General features: G+C 36.3%; 1 protein-coding gene across 1 annotated transcript in view; it reads left to right on the top strand.

The window, feature by feature from the left end:
- The first annotated feature begins 2,251 nt into the window (after positions 1-2,251).
- Positions 2,252-15,845, top strand: part of LOC128638257 (5-hydroxytryptamine receptor 3A) — a 50,882-nt gene continuing 37,288 nt past the window's right edge. Inside the window, exons 1-3 of the mRNA XM_053690113.1 lie at positions 2,252-2,494; positions 6,889-7,049; positions 11,324-11,368. Of these exons, the coding sequence (XP_053546088.1) occupies positions 2,428-2,494; positions 6,889-7,049; positions 11,324-11,368 (273 nt within the window). The 5' untranslated portion in view covers positions 2,252-2,427. The remainder of the gene's footprint in view (positions 2,495-6,888; positions 7,050-11,323; positions 11,369-15,845) is intronic.

Raw genomic sequence — 15,845 nt, 5'->3', positions numbered from 1 at the left:
TTGTTTTTTTGTGATTTAGCTAATTTAATTTATTTAATTGTATTTAATGTAGGTAATTGATTTAATTGTAGTGTAGTGTTAGGTGTTAGTGTAACTTAGGTTAGGTTTTATTTTACAGGTAAATTTGTCTTTATTTTAGCTAGTTAGTTATTAAATAGTTAATAACTATTTAATAACTATTCTACCTAGTTAAAATAAATACAAATTTTCCTGTAAAATAAAAATAAACCCTAAGCTAGATACAATGTAACTATTAGTTATATTGTAGCTAGCTTAGGGTTTATTTTATAGGTAAGTATTTAGTTTTAAATAGGAATAATTTAGATAATAATTGTAGCTTTTATTTAGATTTATTTTAATTATATTTAAGTTAGGGGGTGTTAAGGTTAGGGTTAGACTTAGGTTTAGGGGTTAATAAATTTAGAATAGTGGCTGAAACTTTGGGGGCGGCAGATTAGGGGTTAATAAGTGTAGGTAGGTTGCAGCAACATTGGGGGCGGCAGATTAGGGGTTAATAAATATAATGCAGGTGTCAGCGATGTTGGGGGCAGCAGATTAGGGGTTAATACATATAATGTAGGTGGTGGCGATGTCCGGAGCTGCAGATTAGGGGTTAATAAGTATAATGTAGGTGGCGGCTATGTCGGGGTTGCAGATTAGGGGTTAATAAGTGTATGATTAGGGGTGTTTAGACTCGGGGTTCATGTTAGGGTGTTAGGTGTAAACATAACTTTTATTTCCCCATAGGAATCAAAAGGGCTATATGAAGCTGACACATTCAGACTAAACATATTTATTTACTCTTGTATATGACCCACTAGCTTATAGAGCTTATATAGATGACTAACCTCTATATATGAAGCTGACACATTCAGGCTAAACATATTTATTTACTCTTGTATATGACTCTAGCATGTAGAGCTTATATATAAGACTAACCTCTATATATGAAGCTGACACATTCAGGCTAAACATATTTATTTACTCTTGTATATGACCCACTAGCTTATAGAGCTTATATAGATGACTAACCTCTATATATGAAGCTGACACATTCAGGCTAAACATATTTATTTACTCTTGTATATGACTCTAGCATGTAGAGCTTATATATAAGACTAACCTCTATATATGAAGCTGACACATTCAGGCTAAACATATTTATTTACTCTTGTATATGACCCACTAGCTTATAGAGCTTATATAGATGACTAACCTCTATATATGAAGCTGACACGATCAGGCTAAACATATTTATTTACTCTTGTATATGACTCTAGCATGTAGAGCTTATATATAAGACTAACCTCTATATATGAAGCTGACACATTCAGGCTAAACATATTTATTTACTCTTGTATATGACTCACTAGCTTATAGAGCTTATATAGATGACTAACCTCTATATATGAAGCTGACACGATCAGACTAAACATATTTATTTACTCTTGTATATGACTCTAGCATGTAGACCTTATAGAGATGATTGCCCTGAAGTTGTATCTTTACTGCACCAGGCCCACGGCAGGAATCTTAACTCTTCGCCCACTCCCTGTTACTATCAGATAGTTTCCTTTATAGTGGCCTATGAAGATTCTCATCATGTGGCATAAAAACATGTTAACCTTTTCATTGCCACTAAGATGATTATAGTGGTCAGACCTGTCATCATAGTGTATCTTTGCTCCAACCACAAATATGCCCTTAAGTTGCCATCTAATGAGTCTGTTACATGCCCAGTGTTTTGCACAAGCACATAGGTAAAGGAGGGAGATTTAATAGAACTAGAGAAAGGAATAGTTAGCTAAAGGGGAGACCACTTGTCACACCTGTATGTTTGATATTTTGCTTTATGGTCTAGTGTTTGAACCACCATGTTGTTTTATCTAGAAGGGCCCCAGCTGTGCTGCATTGTTACACAAAGTTTAGTTTAGTATCTGAGGGTACCTTTGTAAGTTTTGTGCCCATCCCACCTTTAATGCAGGATAAAGTAGCTAAAAGATTCTCATAGAAAAAACAAGTGTAAGTAATTAGTGTGACTCTGATTTCACTAATGGACTGGGGGGAGCGGGGGAGCAGGAAGGAGGGAGAACACACTTACAGTACACATTACTGTGATAATACATCAAGAAGGAGGAGTTTCACAGGGGAGAGACGATTAATACAGGAAAACTGTATCTCATCTCAGTAAATGAACAGAGAAAAACAACTACAGATGGACACAGGAGAACAAAAGGACAGACAATGAAAAAGTAATCCTGATAAGGATAAGGACTGATAACTTTATGAGAAAACTTTGTTGCAGAGAAGGGGCTTTAAGTTAGGGGTTTGTTTGTGATGTTCTGAGTGTGAAGAATTCTGAGTTCAATAGAAAAAGAACTGTAAAGGGCTGCACTGCTGAGCGGTTACTGTGGTCTGAAGAATACAATGTCCTGGTTATACAAACAGGCTCCTCACATTCTGCACCTCCTAAGCTTCCTCATCACCTGCATAGGTGAGTTTTACCTCCCCCGTGGTACAGATCAGCATGCATACCAGGGCATATGTCAGGAGAGATGCTTTAAATCTATTAAAGGCATTTAATTGTTACTTTTTTAGCAAAATGTATTTTATAGTCCAGTAACAAACTCATCTAAAAGATTTCAGGATTTTTCATTTTAAAGTTCCTTTATATCTGAACTACTTTTAGTGACAATCAGAATGTTATATTGCATATTGATATGTTTAATTTATTTTCATATGTATATAGTAAAGAAATGGACATAAATATTTTTTTTAAATATTGTATGGCAGCTCCTTCAGGGTGTATTGTATTCAGAGCAGATGCAGGAACACCCTTTCAAATCATCTGAAGTTATTTAAATAGGTTTGGTTTTAACAGGCAACATTAGCTATCTCAAATGACAATAACAAGTTAAGGGAGCTGTTTATAAAAAAAAATAATACTGCAGGTAAAATGGATGACTTCAAATGGGACCAAGGTTTGCAGCTCCTGTGCAGACCTCTAGCTATGTGTTTAGCTTCTTTACATAGGTTAATTACATAGTGCTAGATTACAAGTGGCACGCTATTTAGTTTAGCTCTGTTTGAGTTTTAAGTTTACAAGAAGTAAGCTTTTTGCATGCGTGAAGATTTTTGAACGCAAGGGAAAACCTGACACGCAAAAAGAGTTTTACTTCAGATATTGCGACTGTGTAACGTTTTCTCCCCATAGATTTCAATACGGCGAGAGAACTGAAAAAAATGGGAGCCTGTAATTGTAAAAAAGTTATCAACACCTGATGTAAAGTTTACAGTAAAATGCTAATTTATTAATCATTTATGATAGGCCCAACCCCTAATATACAGAATGCTAAATGCTCCCTTCGTCGGGATGGATTTGCATCTGGAATATTTTCTACAAAAGTGAGACCTCTTTTTTAGTGAGTAGGGAAAGGGTCTAGATTAACTTATAACTAGTAGTATCAATAAAAAGTCTATGCAAAATGTTATTATCAATTGCAAAGTTAAAACTGGAATCTGATCTACCTGTCTGATGTTTGACTGTGTGTCCATCATACATGTCTTCAAAAAAAGGGCAGTAGGGAAGAATCTGGTAACTACAGGCCAGTTAGTTTAACTTCAGTAGTAGGGAAAGCCTCTTAAAAGAAAGAATTATAACTTACATAAAGACAAACAATTTAGAGGGACCAAAATCCACATGGTTTTACTTCAGGGAGATCATGTCAGACTAATCTAATTGACTTCTTTGATTATGTAACAAAAGTATTAGACCAGGGTGGAGCAGTTGATGTAGCATATCTAGATTTCAGCAAAGCATTTAACACCGTCCCACACAACAAACTTATTCACACACTGTATCCCCTTAGTTCAGACTAAAAAATTGTGAACTGGGTAGAATGCTGGAAACAGAGTGTCTTAGAAAATGGAGTACATTCAGCAGGGTGGGGCTGTTACTAGTGGTGTCCCTCAGGGGTCAGTTCTGGGGCCTGTTTTGTTTAACATATGTATCAGAGATATTAGCAAAGAGCTACAGGGTCTGTCTGTTTGCAAATGATACAAAAAATTATAATAGAGTCGATGTTCCAGGGGGAACATCGACTCTATTACAATTTTTTGTATCATTTGCAAACAGACAACAATGTACTAAAAAATAAAACTTACCAGGAAAGGCTCAATTACCTAAATATTTATAGCTTAGAGGAGAGAAGGGAAAGAAGAGATATTACAGCAACTTTCAAGTACGTTAAAGGGCTTAGTAAAGATGAGACTGTGATTAGTTTCCATAAAAAGCAAAATTCAAGAACAATGGATCATGATCTCAAGCTGAAGGGTAGTAGATTCAGGAGTAATTTGAGAAAGCTTCTTTACAGAAAGGGTTATTCATTCATGGAATAAGCTTCCACAAGAGGTGGTAATGACAATCACTGGGGGACTTTAAGAATGTCTGGGACAAGCATAAGTCTATCCTACACACTAATTAATGCCTGGGATAAGCATAAGGCTATCCTACACACTAATTACTTCCCAGGTTAAGCATAAGGTTATCCTAAGTATTAACTAATGCCTGGGGCAAGCATAAGGCTATCCTATGTACTAATTATTGCCTGGGATAAGCATAAGGGTATTCTATATACTAATTAATTCCTGGGATAAATATAAGGCTATCCTACATACTAATTAATGTCTGGGATAAGCATAAGGCTATACTGCATACCAATTAAAGCCTAGGATAAGCATAAAGTTATCCTATGTACTAATTAATGCCTGGGACAAGCATAAGGCTATAATACATTCTAATTAATGCCTGGGATAAGAATAAGGCTATCCTACATACTAAATAATGCCTGGGATAAGCATAAGACTATCCTACATACTAACTAATGCCTGAGATAAACATAAGGCTTACCTACGTACTAATTAATGCCTGGAATAAGCATAAGTCTATCCTATGAACTAATTAATGCCTGGGATAAGCATAAGGCTATCCTACGCAGTAATTAATGCCTGGGATAAGCATAAGGCTATCCTATGAACTAACTAATGCCTAGGATAAGCATAAGGCTACCCTACGTACAAATTAATGCCTGGGATAAGAATAAGGCTATCCTACGTACTAATTAATGCCTGGGATAAGCATAAGGCTATCCCACATACTAATTACTGCCTATGATAAGCATAAGGCTATCCTACATACTAATTAATGCCTGAGATAAGTATAAGGCTATCCTACGTACTAGCTAATGCCTGGGATAAGCATAAGGCTATCCTACACACTAATTAATGCATGGGATAAGCATAAGGCTATCCTATGAACTAATTAATGCCTAGGATAAGCATAAGCCTACCCTACATACAAATTAATGCCTGGGATAAGAATAAGGCTATCCTACATACTAATTAATGCCTGGTACAAGCATAAGGCTATCCTACGTACTAACTAATGCCTGGTATAAGCATAAGGCTATCCTACGTACTAGCTAATGCCTGAGATAAGCATAAGACTGCCCTACATACTAATTAATGCCTAAGATAAGCATAAGGCTATATTACATACTAATTAATGCCTGAGATAAGCATACAACTTAATGCCTTGGATAAATATAAGGCTATCCTACATACGAATTAATGCCTGGGATAAGCATAAGGCTATCCTACATACTAATTAATGCCTGAGATAAGAATAAGGCTATACTACATACTAATTAATGCCTGTGATAAACATATGGCTATCCTACATACTAATTAATTCCTGAGATAAGCATAAAGCTATCCTACATACTAATTAATGTCTGAGATAAGCATAAGGTTATCCTACATACTAATTAATGCCTGGGATGAACATAGGGCTATCCTACATACTAATTAATGTCTGAGATAAGCATAAGGCTATCCTACATACTAATTAATGCCTTAGATAAGAATAAGGCTATCATACAAACTAATTAATGTCTGAGATAAGCATAAGGCTATTCTACATACTAATTAATGCCTGAGATAAGAATAAGGCTATCCTACATACTAATTCATGCCTGGGATAAGCATAAGGATATCCTACATACTAATTAATGCCTGGGATAAACATAAGGATATCCTACATACTAATTACTGCCTGGGATAAGCATAGGGCTATCCTACATACTAATTAATGTCTGAGATAAGCATAAGGCTATCCTACATACTAATTAATGCCTTAGATAAGAATAAGGCTATCATACAAACTAATTAATGTCTGAGATAAGCATAAGGCTATCCTACATACTAATTAATGCCTGAGATAAGAATAAGGCTATCCTACATACTAATTAATGCCTGGGATAAGCATAAGGATATCCTACATACTAATTAATGCCTGGGATAAACATAAGGATATCCTACATACTAATTACTGCCTGGGATAAGCATAGGGCTATCCTACATACTAATTAATGCCTGGGATAAGCATAAGGCTATCCTACATACTAATTACTGCCTGTGATAAACATAAGGCTATCCTACATACTAATTACTGCCTGTGATAAGCATAAGTCTATCCTACATACTAATTACTGCCTGGGATAAACATAAGGCTATCCTACATACTAATTAATGGCTGGGATAAGCATAAGGCTATCCTACAAACTAATTAATGCCTGAGATAAGCATAAGGCTATCCTACATACTAATTAATGCCTGATATAAGCATAAGGCTACCCTGCAAACTAGATAAGCTTATTCTTTTAGGCAATATCAGGCAGACTTGCTGGGCCTATGGCTCTTATCTGCCATCAATATCTATGTTTCTATGTTAGATTAAAAATGTTTAACATGTTGCTAATACAGAAGTGTATTTAACAAAGTTACATTATGCTACAAATTCTAGTAAACTTACAGATTTTTTTGCCGTAGGAGCTCATGAGACGAGAGACATGACCTATCCCAAACCGACACTGATGAAACTGTCTGACCACTTGTTGCAGGGTTACAAAAAGTGGGTACGGCCGGTGTATGATTGGAGGCAGATGACCACTGTGTATTTAGAGATCAAAATTTACATGATCCTAGGGGTGGTAAGTAGCAAGAATCGGCATCTCCAAACACAGGCATTGAAGTTGTAAACTCAACCTATGACATTACACACACAGTACAAGTACAGGGTATTCATTTTATACCTATCAGAGGGAGACAGGGAGAGATTGTTGGATCAGAGTGAGATCTTTTGGATTTTTTTTCTCAATACCAGGTTCCCTTTAGGTCTCAATACACAAATAGATACTAATCTGTTTAATTAAACTGAAGCTTTACTGTTATAAGGATTAGCAATATCAATGTGATACATACAACCTTTCTTGTAATATAGTATACAAAAAGTTCAAGTAGTGCTTTGAAATACTGGATAATTGCTCAAAAATGCTGAGAGCAACAGAGTAGAAAAATAATGATTCTCCAGGCAACAAAATATAAAAATAAACGACTTTATTCCAAACTGATAAAAAGGACAAAACCAGGATGTCCTACGAAAAAGCCAGCAGTGACTCTAGCAATCAGGTAAGTGAGATGATCCCCATGCAGACATGTTTCGTGCGCATGCGCACTTGTTCACTGCTTTTCTTGTAATATAAGAAGGAAAAAAAATATTGATGGGAAATGACATTAAATTGATGTTTCATTGTTGTAAAGATTAGCAATATCAATGTGATACATATACTCGTTTTTTTGCTTATGAAAAAAATAGTAATGGGAAATAACATAAGTAAAGTATTTACAAGAAAGGTTTTATTGCAAAAAGCTGTAATTAAGTAATGCTGTATATTTAGGATTGGTCTCTTTAAGGAATTTAACAAGTTATTCAGCTAGTGAACAGAGCGCCCAAAACGTGTACAGCTTCTTTGCCGTTTGTCTTAATTCCTTTGTCATGTTGTAATTTTAGCATCCTGTGTATTTATTGATACTAAATAAAACATTTTGAACGTATACGTTTGGCTATCCGGATCCTGGATTTACTTTGAGTGCGGAGTTGCTTGTGTTTTACTTTTATAACTTTTATATGCACTGGTAAACTAAAATATTAGTGTCACTTTATTGTGATATTTGCTTTATTGTGGTCTGGAACCAAATGCTTAATATCTCAGAGATTCGCCTGTATGTATGTGTGTATATATATATATATAAATCATTTTTCACCACTACTAATAATAATTTAAGAAGAAATCTCAGTTTTCTACAAATTCTTGGTTTTAGTGTTGTCCAACCAAATAACAATATAAAAATCTAGAGGAACCAACTATAAGTAACAAACCAAAGAAACACGGCACATATATATATATTCATATAATTTAAAACAAAACACCTTTACTAGGGATTGTTTAAAGAATACTCAGCAGATACTATCCTGCATTTCACCTCCCTAGAATTTCTGGCTGATAATAGGAACCTCAAGATAGGGGTGAAGGCAACTGATAATAATGGTAAATTTTAATCTTAAAAAGAAAAGTTACATTTTATTCTCATTTCTTATATATGATTAAGAGTGAGTGTACTCTAACTTCTTTCTTATATATGATTAAGAGCGAGTGTACTCTAACTTATTTCTTATATATGATTAAGAGTGAGCGTACTCTAACTCATTTCTTATATATGATTAAGAGCGAGTGCACTCTAACTTATTTCTTATATATGATTAAGAGCGAGTGTACTCTAACTCATTTCTTATATATGATTAAGAGTGAGCGTACTCTAACTCATTTCTTATATATGATTAAGAGCGAGTGCATTCTAACTCATTTCTTATATATGATTAAGAGAGAGTGTACTCTAACTCATTTCTTATATATGATTAAGAGAGAGTGTACTCTAACTCATTTCTTATATATGATTAAGAGCGAGTGTACTCTAACTCATTTCTTATATATGATTAAGAGTGAGCGTACTCTAACTCATTTCTTATATATGATTAAGAGTGAGTGCATTCTAACTCATTTCTTATATATGATTAAGAGAGAGTGTACTCTAACTCATTTCTTATATATGATTAAGAGAGAGTGTACTCTAACTCATTTCTTATATATGATTAAGAGAGAGTGTAATCTAACTTATTTCTTATATATGATTAAGAGCGAGTGCACTCTAACTCATTTCTTATATATGATTAAGAGAGAGTGTACTCTAACTTATTTCTTATATATGATTAAGAGAGAGTGTACTCTAACTCATTTCTTATATATGATTAAGAGTGAATGCACTCTAACTCATTTCTTATATATGATTAAGAGAGAGTGTACTCTAACTCATTTCTTATATATGATTAAGAGCGAGTGTACTCTAACTCATTTCTTATATATGATTAAGAGAGAGTGTACTCTCACTCATTTCTTATATATGATTAAGAGTGAGTGCACTCTAACTTATTTCTTATATATACTCTAACTTATTTCTTATATATGATTAAGCGCATTTTAACTAACTTCTTATATATGATTAAGAGCGAGTGCACGCTAACTTATTTCTTATATATGATTAAGAGCGAGTGTACTCTAACTCATTTCTTATATATGATTAAGAGCGAGTGCACTCTAACTCATTTCTTATATATGATTAAGAGCGAGCGCACTCTAACTCATTTCTTATATATGATTAAGAGTGAGCGTACTCTAACTCATTTCTTATATATGATTAAGAGCGAGCGCACTCTAACTCATTTCTTATATATGATTAAGAGCGAGCCCATTTATGGTATTATAGTTAATAATTAGGAATTGTGGCACCAGGTTAAACCCTATACAGAGATGTTTTATTCTGTGCCAGATTTATATAATTTAATCTACTCAATTAAAGGGTGTAGGAGCAAAGGTGCCATGTTTGTAGATAGGCACAAAACAAACACATCAGGATAAACATAATGTGTGAAAAACAGATCTCATCATATAAAGCAGCGGTCTCCTCTGAGTACAGTGTACATTCTGTTTCTTTATATAATAAATGGGATTATTTGACCTTCCTTATTGATATTGTAAGAGATTTCTCTCTTTGCTTTGAATGTCATACAAGAGAAGACTTGGTTGGTTTGGTTCATATGTTGCTAGTGGAATCCTTAAGAATATTATATCATTTAATTCTTCCTCTTCAGGACATTGCATATGATTATTGTTTATATAATTCCCATGGCAATAAAATGCCATATTTATATTGCTGTATACCAGGTAATTCTTTGTTTTATTGTTCATTTTATGAAAATGTAATACAAATATTCAAATAAAAAAAAGCAAAGGTCACAAATCTATTAACAATCATTAATAAGGACACTGCAATTAACCTAACTAAAATCTCCATGACCTCAACTCTAACTAAAGGCTGACGCACACTCAAGTTTGCTAATGTTATCTCATTGACTCTAATAAAACAAAAACACCAATGAAAATACCCCTACATGACCCCCATGTGTCAAAACACCACAAAAGCCTCCACCCGTTTCCCCATTAGTAAAATTCTTCCTCCTCCCCCCCAAATACTCATCACTAAACCAATTCTGTACGTGCATCCACTGCTACGTGATCCGCTCTCCCATTGCAAATAGCAACTAACCTTCAAATTACACAAAAAACTAACAAAAAGAAATAACAAGAACAGTTCAACCTTTCCTAAACTCTGGCCTAAAGATTCTTCAGTCTTCGGCCTCTTATGGACAACAACAAAAATCTGTTTTATACAGATCCTCAGCACTGTTATTTGCTTCTCTTGTATAATAAACATTTTGCTATCCTGATTGGTTCATTAGGTTAGGATTCTTACCCATCCTATGCTCACTCTCTCTCCCATCTCCCTCTCTCATTTACTTTTATTTGTAATGTTTTTCCTTGATACTCTTGTTGGTATCATTAGGCATTTGGCATCGTCAGGGCAGATAGCACCTTTGAGGTCTCCGAGTGCTGTAGCAATGAAGAGGGGTGCGTTACATCTCCAGCACCTTCTAGAACCAACACTGAATTTAGTGGAAAATTGTTGCTATAGAAACCAGCTTTTCAATCAAAGAACAAAGACTGATTTCACAGAAATTTGACAGGAGTTGTATTATCTGTTGGGGGGTAACATTATGCTGTTTCTCTGTGTATTTAGTTGACTTCACTAAAACTCTACCTACAGTTTAGTACTGATAGAAAGAACAGTATAATCTGTTTCTAAAAACACACAGATGATACTGGGATAGATTAAAGCTAACCTGCACAGACATTTTGGCTTTGGAAAGACTGAGGTCTCCTTTTCAGCAGATAAAGATTTCTGAAAGCGACTGATATTGTTAATGTTTTCTCCAATGATCACATTTTCCTCTGTTTTCTTTTTTTTTTAGAATGAGAAACATCAGCAACTGACAACTTATATGTGGTGCACTCAGGTAATGCAACTGAACATGAAATCCCCCCCCCCCCCTGGATAATAAGAAAACGCAGCAATTTCACATATAGGTGTTGATCTTAACTCTTTAGAGAAACGTATCCAATGATTTGTCTACAAAAATCTCCATAGACTTTAACGGTGATTTCCTGTTGAAAATCATCAGACGTCTTTATAAAGGAATGTGAGTGACCCCATAATTATCCCCCAGGGCACTGAGACTAATGAGACCCTTGTAGTGATACCCCTGACTTGTGCCAGCCCCTATATAGTGTCTGATACAGCAAAGCCTCAGATTACAATATTACCACATAACCTGCCGTAAAGGACCATTAAACTCAGCATTACAACAACGCATAAAAGATTATTGAAATATACATTTATTATTTATTTTGCTTCCTTTTGCTGTAAAATACATCTCAAAATAGCAGTGAACGATCCACTCTCTCATCCTTTCCCGCCTCGATTACTGCAACTCTGTCATCTCTGGTCTCCCTAGCTGCCGCCTAGCTCCTTTACAATCCATAATGAATGCCTCTGCTAGACTCATCTTCCTTACACGTCGCTCTACATCTGCTGCACCTCTCTGCCAATCCCTTCACTGGCTTCCTCTTGCCTCTAGGATTAAACACAAAACTCTCACTCTGACACACAAATCCCTCAACTGCACTGCTCCCCCCTATATCTCAGACCTTGTCTCCAGATACTCTCCTTCCCGTCCCCTTCGCTCTGCTCATGACCTCCTCCTCTCCTCCTCTCTTGTTACCTCCTCACATTCCCGTTTACAGGACTTCTCAAGCCTGGCTCCCATCATGTGGAACTCTCTGCCTCGCTCCACAAGACTCTTCCCTAGTTTTGAAAGCTTCAAATACTCCCTAAAGACTCTACTGCTCAGGGATGCATACAACCTATGCTAACCTTTCTTTATACCAGTTCCTATCCTCCATCGCTATCCCCCTTTAGCATGTAAGCCTAAGAGTCCAGCTGTTTGTAGATCACCTCCTTAAGAGCTGACTACAACAGTGCAACTCTTGACAGGGCCCTCTACCCATTTGATCCATATAACTGTTTTGTTGTACTCCTCATTTGTTTATAGTGCTGCGGAATCTGTTGGCACTCTACAAATAACCGATAATAATAATAATATTAATAATAATAGTGGTGAAAATCTGTCAAAATGCATTCAGATTAGAGGCGGCCTTCAAGAAATTAGCATATGAACCTCCTAGGTTTTGCTTTCAAATAAGAATACCAAGAAAACAAAGCAAAATTGGTGATATAAGTAAATTGGAAAGTTGTTTAAAATCACATGCCCTAAAATCAGTCAATAGGATGATAGCTACTCATATCCTATTGGCTATTTAAATTAGCCAATAGCATGAGAGCAAGTGAAATTCTATTGGCTGATTTGAATAGCCAATAAAATTTCACTTGCTCTCATCCTATTGGCTAATTTAAACAGCCAATAGGATTTGAGAAGCTTTCAACCTATTGGCTGATTTGAATTGGAAGAATCAAATCAGCCAATAGGAATTCAAGGGACGCCATCTTTAATCGCGTACCTTGAATTCACTATTCAGTGTACGGCGGAGATCGTACAAAGAGGATCCTCCACTTTTCATGACTCCGTGGTCGCCGGTCTTCAGTTCCAGAGTCACCGGTCTTCAGCTCCGCGGTCTTCAGCTCCGCTCCACGCAGGATGTTCCTGGAAGAAGAAGAGGTTGCGCTTGGAAGACGACTTCACCGCCTGGAACAGGACCTTCTCCGCCGGACTTTAGGAACCATGAGTACTACCAACCTGGGGGTTAGACTTAGGATTTTTAAAGGGATTTTTGGGTGGATTTGTTTTATTTAGATTAGGGATGGACAGATAAAGAGCTAAATGCCCTTTTAAGGGCAATGCCCAAACAAATGCCCTTTTCAGGGCAATGGGTAGTTTAGGGTTTTTTATTTTATTTATTTTTTAAACTTTATTTATAGAAAAGAATCCAAGACATACATGACAAGTACAGTCACATTGGTATAATAGGTTTTGATGTTAACAAATGCATAGCAAGACATATAAAGTAGTGACCGAGTTACAGAGCCCGATATTTAAATGAAGTCTTCATGCATGCACTTGGACTCTCTTTTTCAAGAATGTTTAAGTATACAGACAAACAAAGGAAAAAGAAAAAGCATAATAACTAAGATAAAAAAAGAGAGAGGATAGCATAGAAGGAGAAACGAAAAGATCAACAAACAACAAACAACAATTATACTCATACTCACCTAGGGTACCTCCGGATCCCCCCCATCCAGCCAACACCACCTCCTTGCAAATGAAAGAATTCCTCAACAGTTTGAATCAGTGGAGAGACACCAATTACCCTTTAGATTTTCATTTAGGACTGTCTGTTTTTAAAGGGGAGGAGAACTCTATCCCTAACTATGTCCGGTAACTGCATCAAATATACCCCCCATTTAAGGAGAAACCTCTTCACTCTTTTCTCAGGGTCTCCCCTTGTGTCTGCTCAATTAGCATCTGATTATGTACTGCCCCAAGCAGCTGCTGAAATGGTGGGGTTCTTTCACCCACCCACTCCCTAAGAATAGCCTGTTTAGCTAACGTGAGGACCGTAATTATAAAATTATTCATGTGTCCGGTCTCTAGGCGTAAGAAAAATCACATACTGAGAGGGGTAGATTTTGTTTGGTTAATTTGCCCAGCCAAAACGAAATCTTCTGCCAAAACTTCTGCACTTTTGGTGGATCCAATCAGGGGAATCCCGGCTGCATTTACTGCATAGATCACGTGCCCCCCGAACCCACTAAGCCCGCATGCCAGGGGTAATATAAGCTTGGTGCAAGAACTTCAGGTGTGACTCTCTCAGTTTTGCAGAGATAGTACCTTGAATTGCCCTCTCAAAACTCAGAGTGATACAGCGTAGTGTCCACCTCTAAGTCCCCTAAATGTGACCATTTTGATACGATCCCACGCAAAGTGGAGTCCTCACAATGGTGAAGCAACAGATTGTATGTGTGTGAGAGTCTGTAAGGTCCCAACTTTGCCAAGGCACAAAGTTTATCTATATTGGAAGGTTCCCTAGACAACAATCCCCCTGAGATCAGTGTAGAGATATAATGCCTGCATTGGAAGTACGCGAACCTGTGAGTGCTCGGGAGGCCGTAACTCACCCGCAAGTCTTGAAAGGGTATTATGTCAAAAGTCAAGTGATGCTGAGGTTACCCTGTATTGGAAGATATTTACTAGTAGATTTCTGCAATCCCCAGAGTCTACAAATCTTGGCCCAGGCTCTCAAAGGATCCTTAAATAAGACATGGTTTTGTACAAACATGGGTAGCGATTTAAGATCTGCATGAGGCAAGAAAGCCAAGTGTTTAATGAAGTTGGACTCTAGATCAGGGACGGTGTAGAAGTCATTCCCTACCAGCCAATCTAATACAAATCTGGAAAGGGCAGTTTAGGTTTTTTAGTGTTAGGTTATTTTATTTGGGGGGGTTTGGTGGGTGGGTGGGGGGATTTACTGTTAGGGGGGGGCTTTGTGTATTTTTTTTTTAAAAAAAGAGCTGATTATCTTGGGGCAATGCCCTGCAAAAAGCCCTTTTAAGGGCTACTGGTAGTTAGAGTAGGGGGTGTTTTTATTTTGGTGGGGTCTTTTTTATTTTCATAGAGATTAGGTTTAATTTTGTTAAATTTGGTAATTTGATTTTGTTATTTTCTGTAATGTTAGCTTTTTTTATTTTTTGTAAACTTATTTTTTTTATTTTTTGTAACTTTAGAATATATTAGTTTAGGTAATTTGGGTTTATTTAATGGGGTGTTAGGTTAGGGGGTGTTAGGTTAGTGCACTGTACTTAGTTATTTAAATAGTTATTTGCGTTGTGGGTTTTGGCGGTTTAAAGGGTTAATAAGTTAAATAGGTTTATTGCGATGTAGGGGTTAATAGGGTAAATAGGTTTATTGCGATGTAGGTGTTTAGGGGTTAATAGGGTAAATAGGTTTATTGCGATGTAGGGGTTTTGTGGTTTAGAGGTTAATAGGGTAAATAGGTTTATTGTGATGTGGGGGGTTTGTGGTTTAGGGGTTAATAGGGTAAATAGGTTTATTGCGATGTAGGGGGTTTGTGGTTTAGAGGTTAATACAGTAAATAGGTTTATTGCGATGTAGGGGTTTTGTGGTTTAGGGGTTAATAGGGTAAATAGGTTTATTGTGATGTAGGGGGTTTGTGGTTTAGAGGTTTATACGGTAAATAGGTTTATTGCGATGTAGGGGTTTTGTGGTTTAGGGGTTAATAGGGTAAATAGGTTTATTGTGATGTGGGGGTTTTGCAGTTTAGGGGTTAATAGGGTAAATAGGTTTATTGTGATGTGGGGATTTTGCGGTTTAGGAGTTAATACTTTGTGTAGGATTTTTTTGTTATATTTAGTGCGGGTGGTGTTTTTTTTCAATACTTGATGCGGGCGGTTAGTTGTTT

The sequence above is a fragment of the Bombina bombina genome, chromosome 8, assembly GCF_027579735.1.
Source record: "Bombina bombina isolate aBomBom1 chromosome 8, aBomBom1.pri, whole genome shotgun sequence".
NCBI classification, from domain to species: domain Eukaryota; kingdom Metazoa; phylum Chordata; class Amphibia; order Anura; family Bombinatoridae; genus Bombina; species Bombina bombina.
Note: the sequence above shows the minus strand (reverse complement) of the source record. Positions and strands in the feature narration are given on the sequence as shown.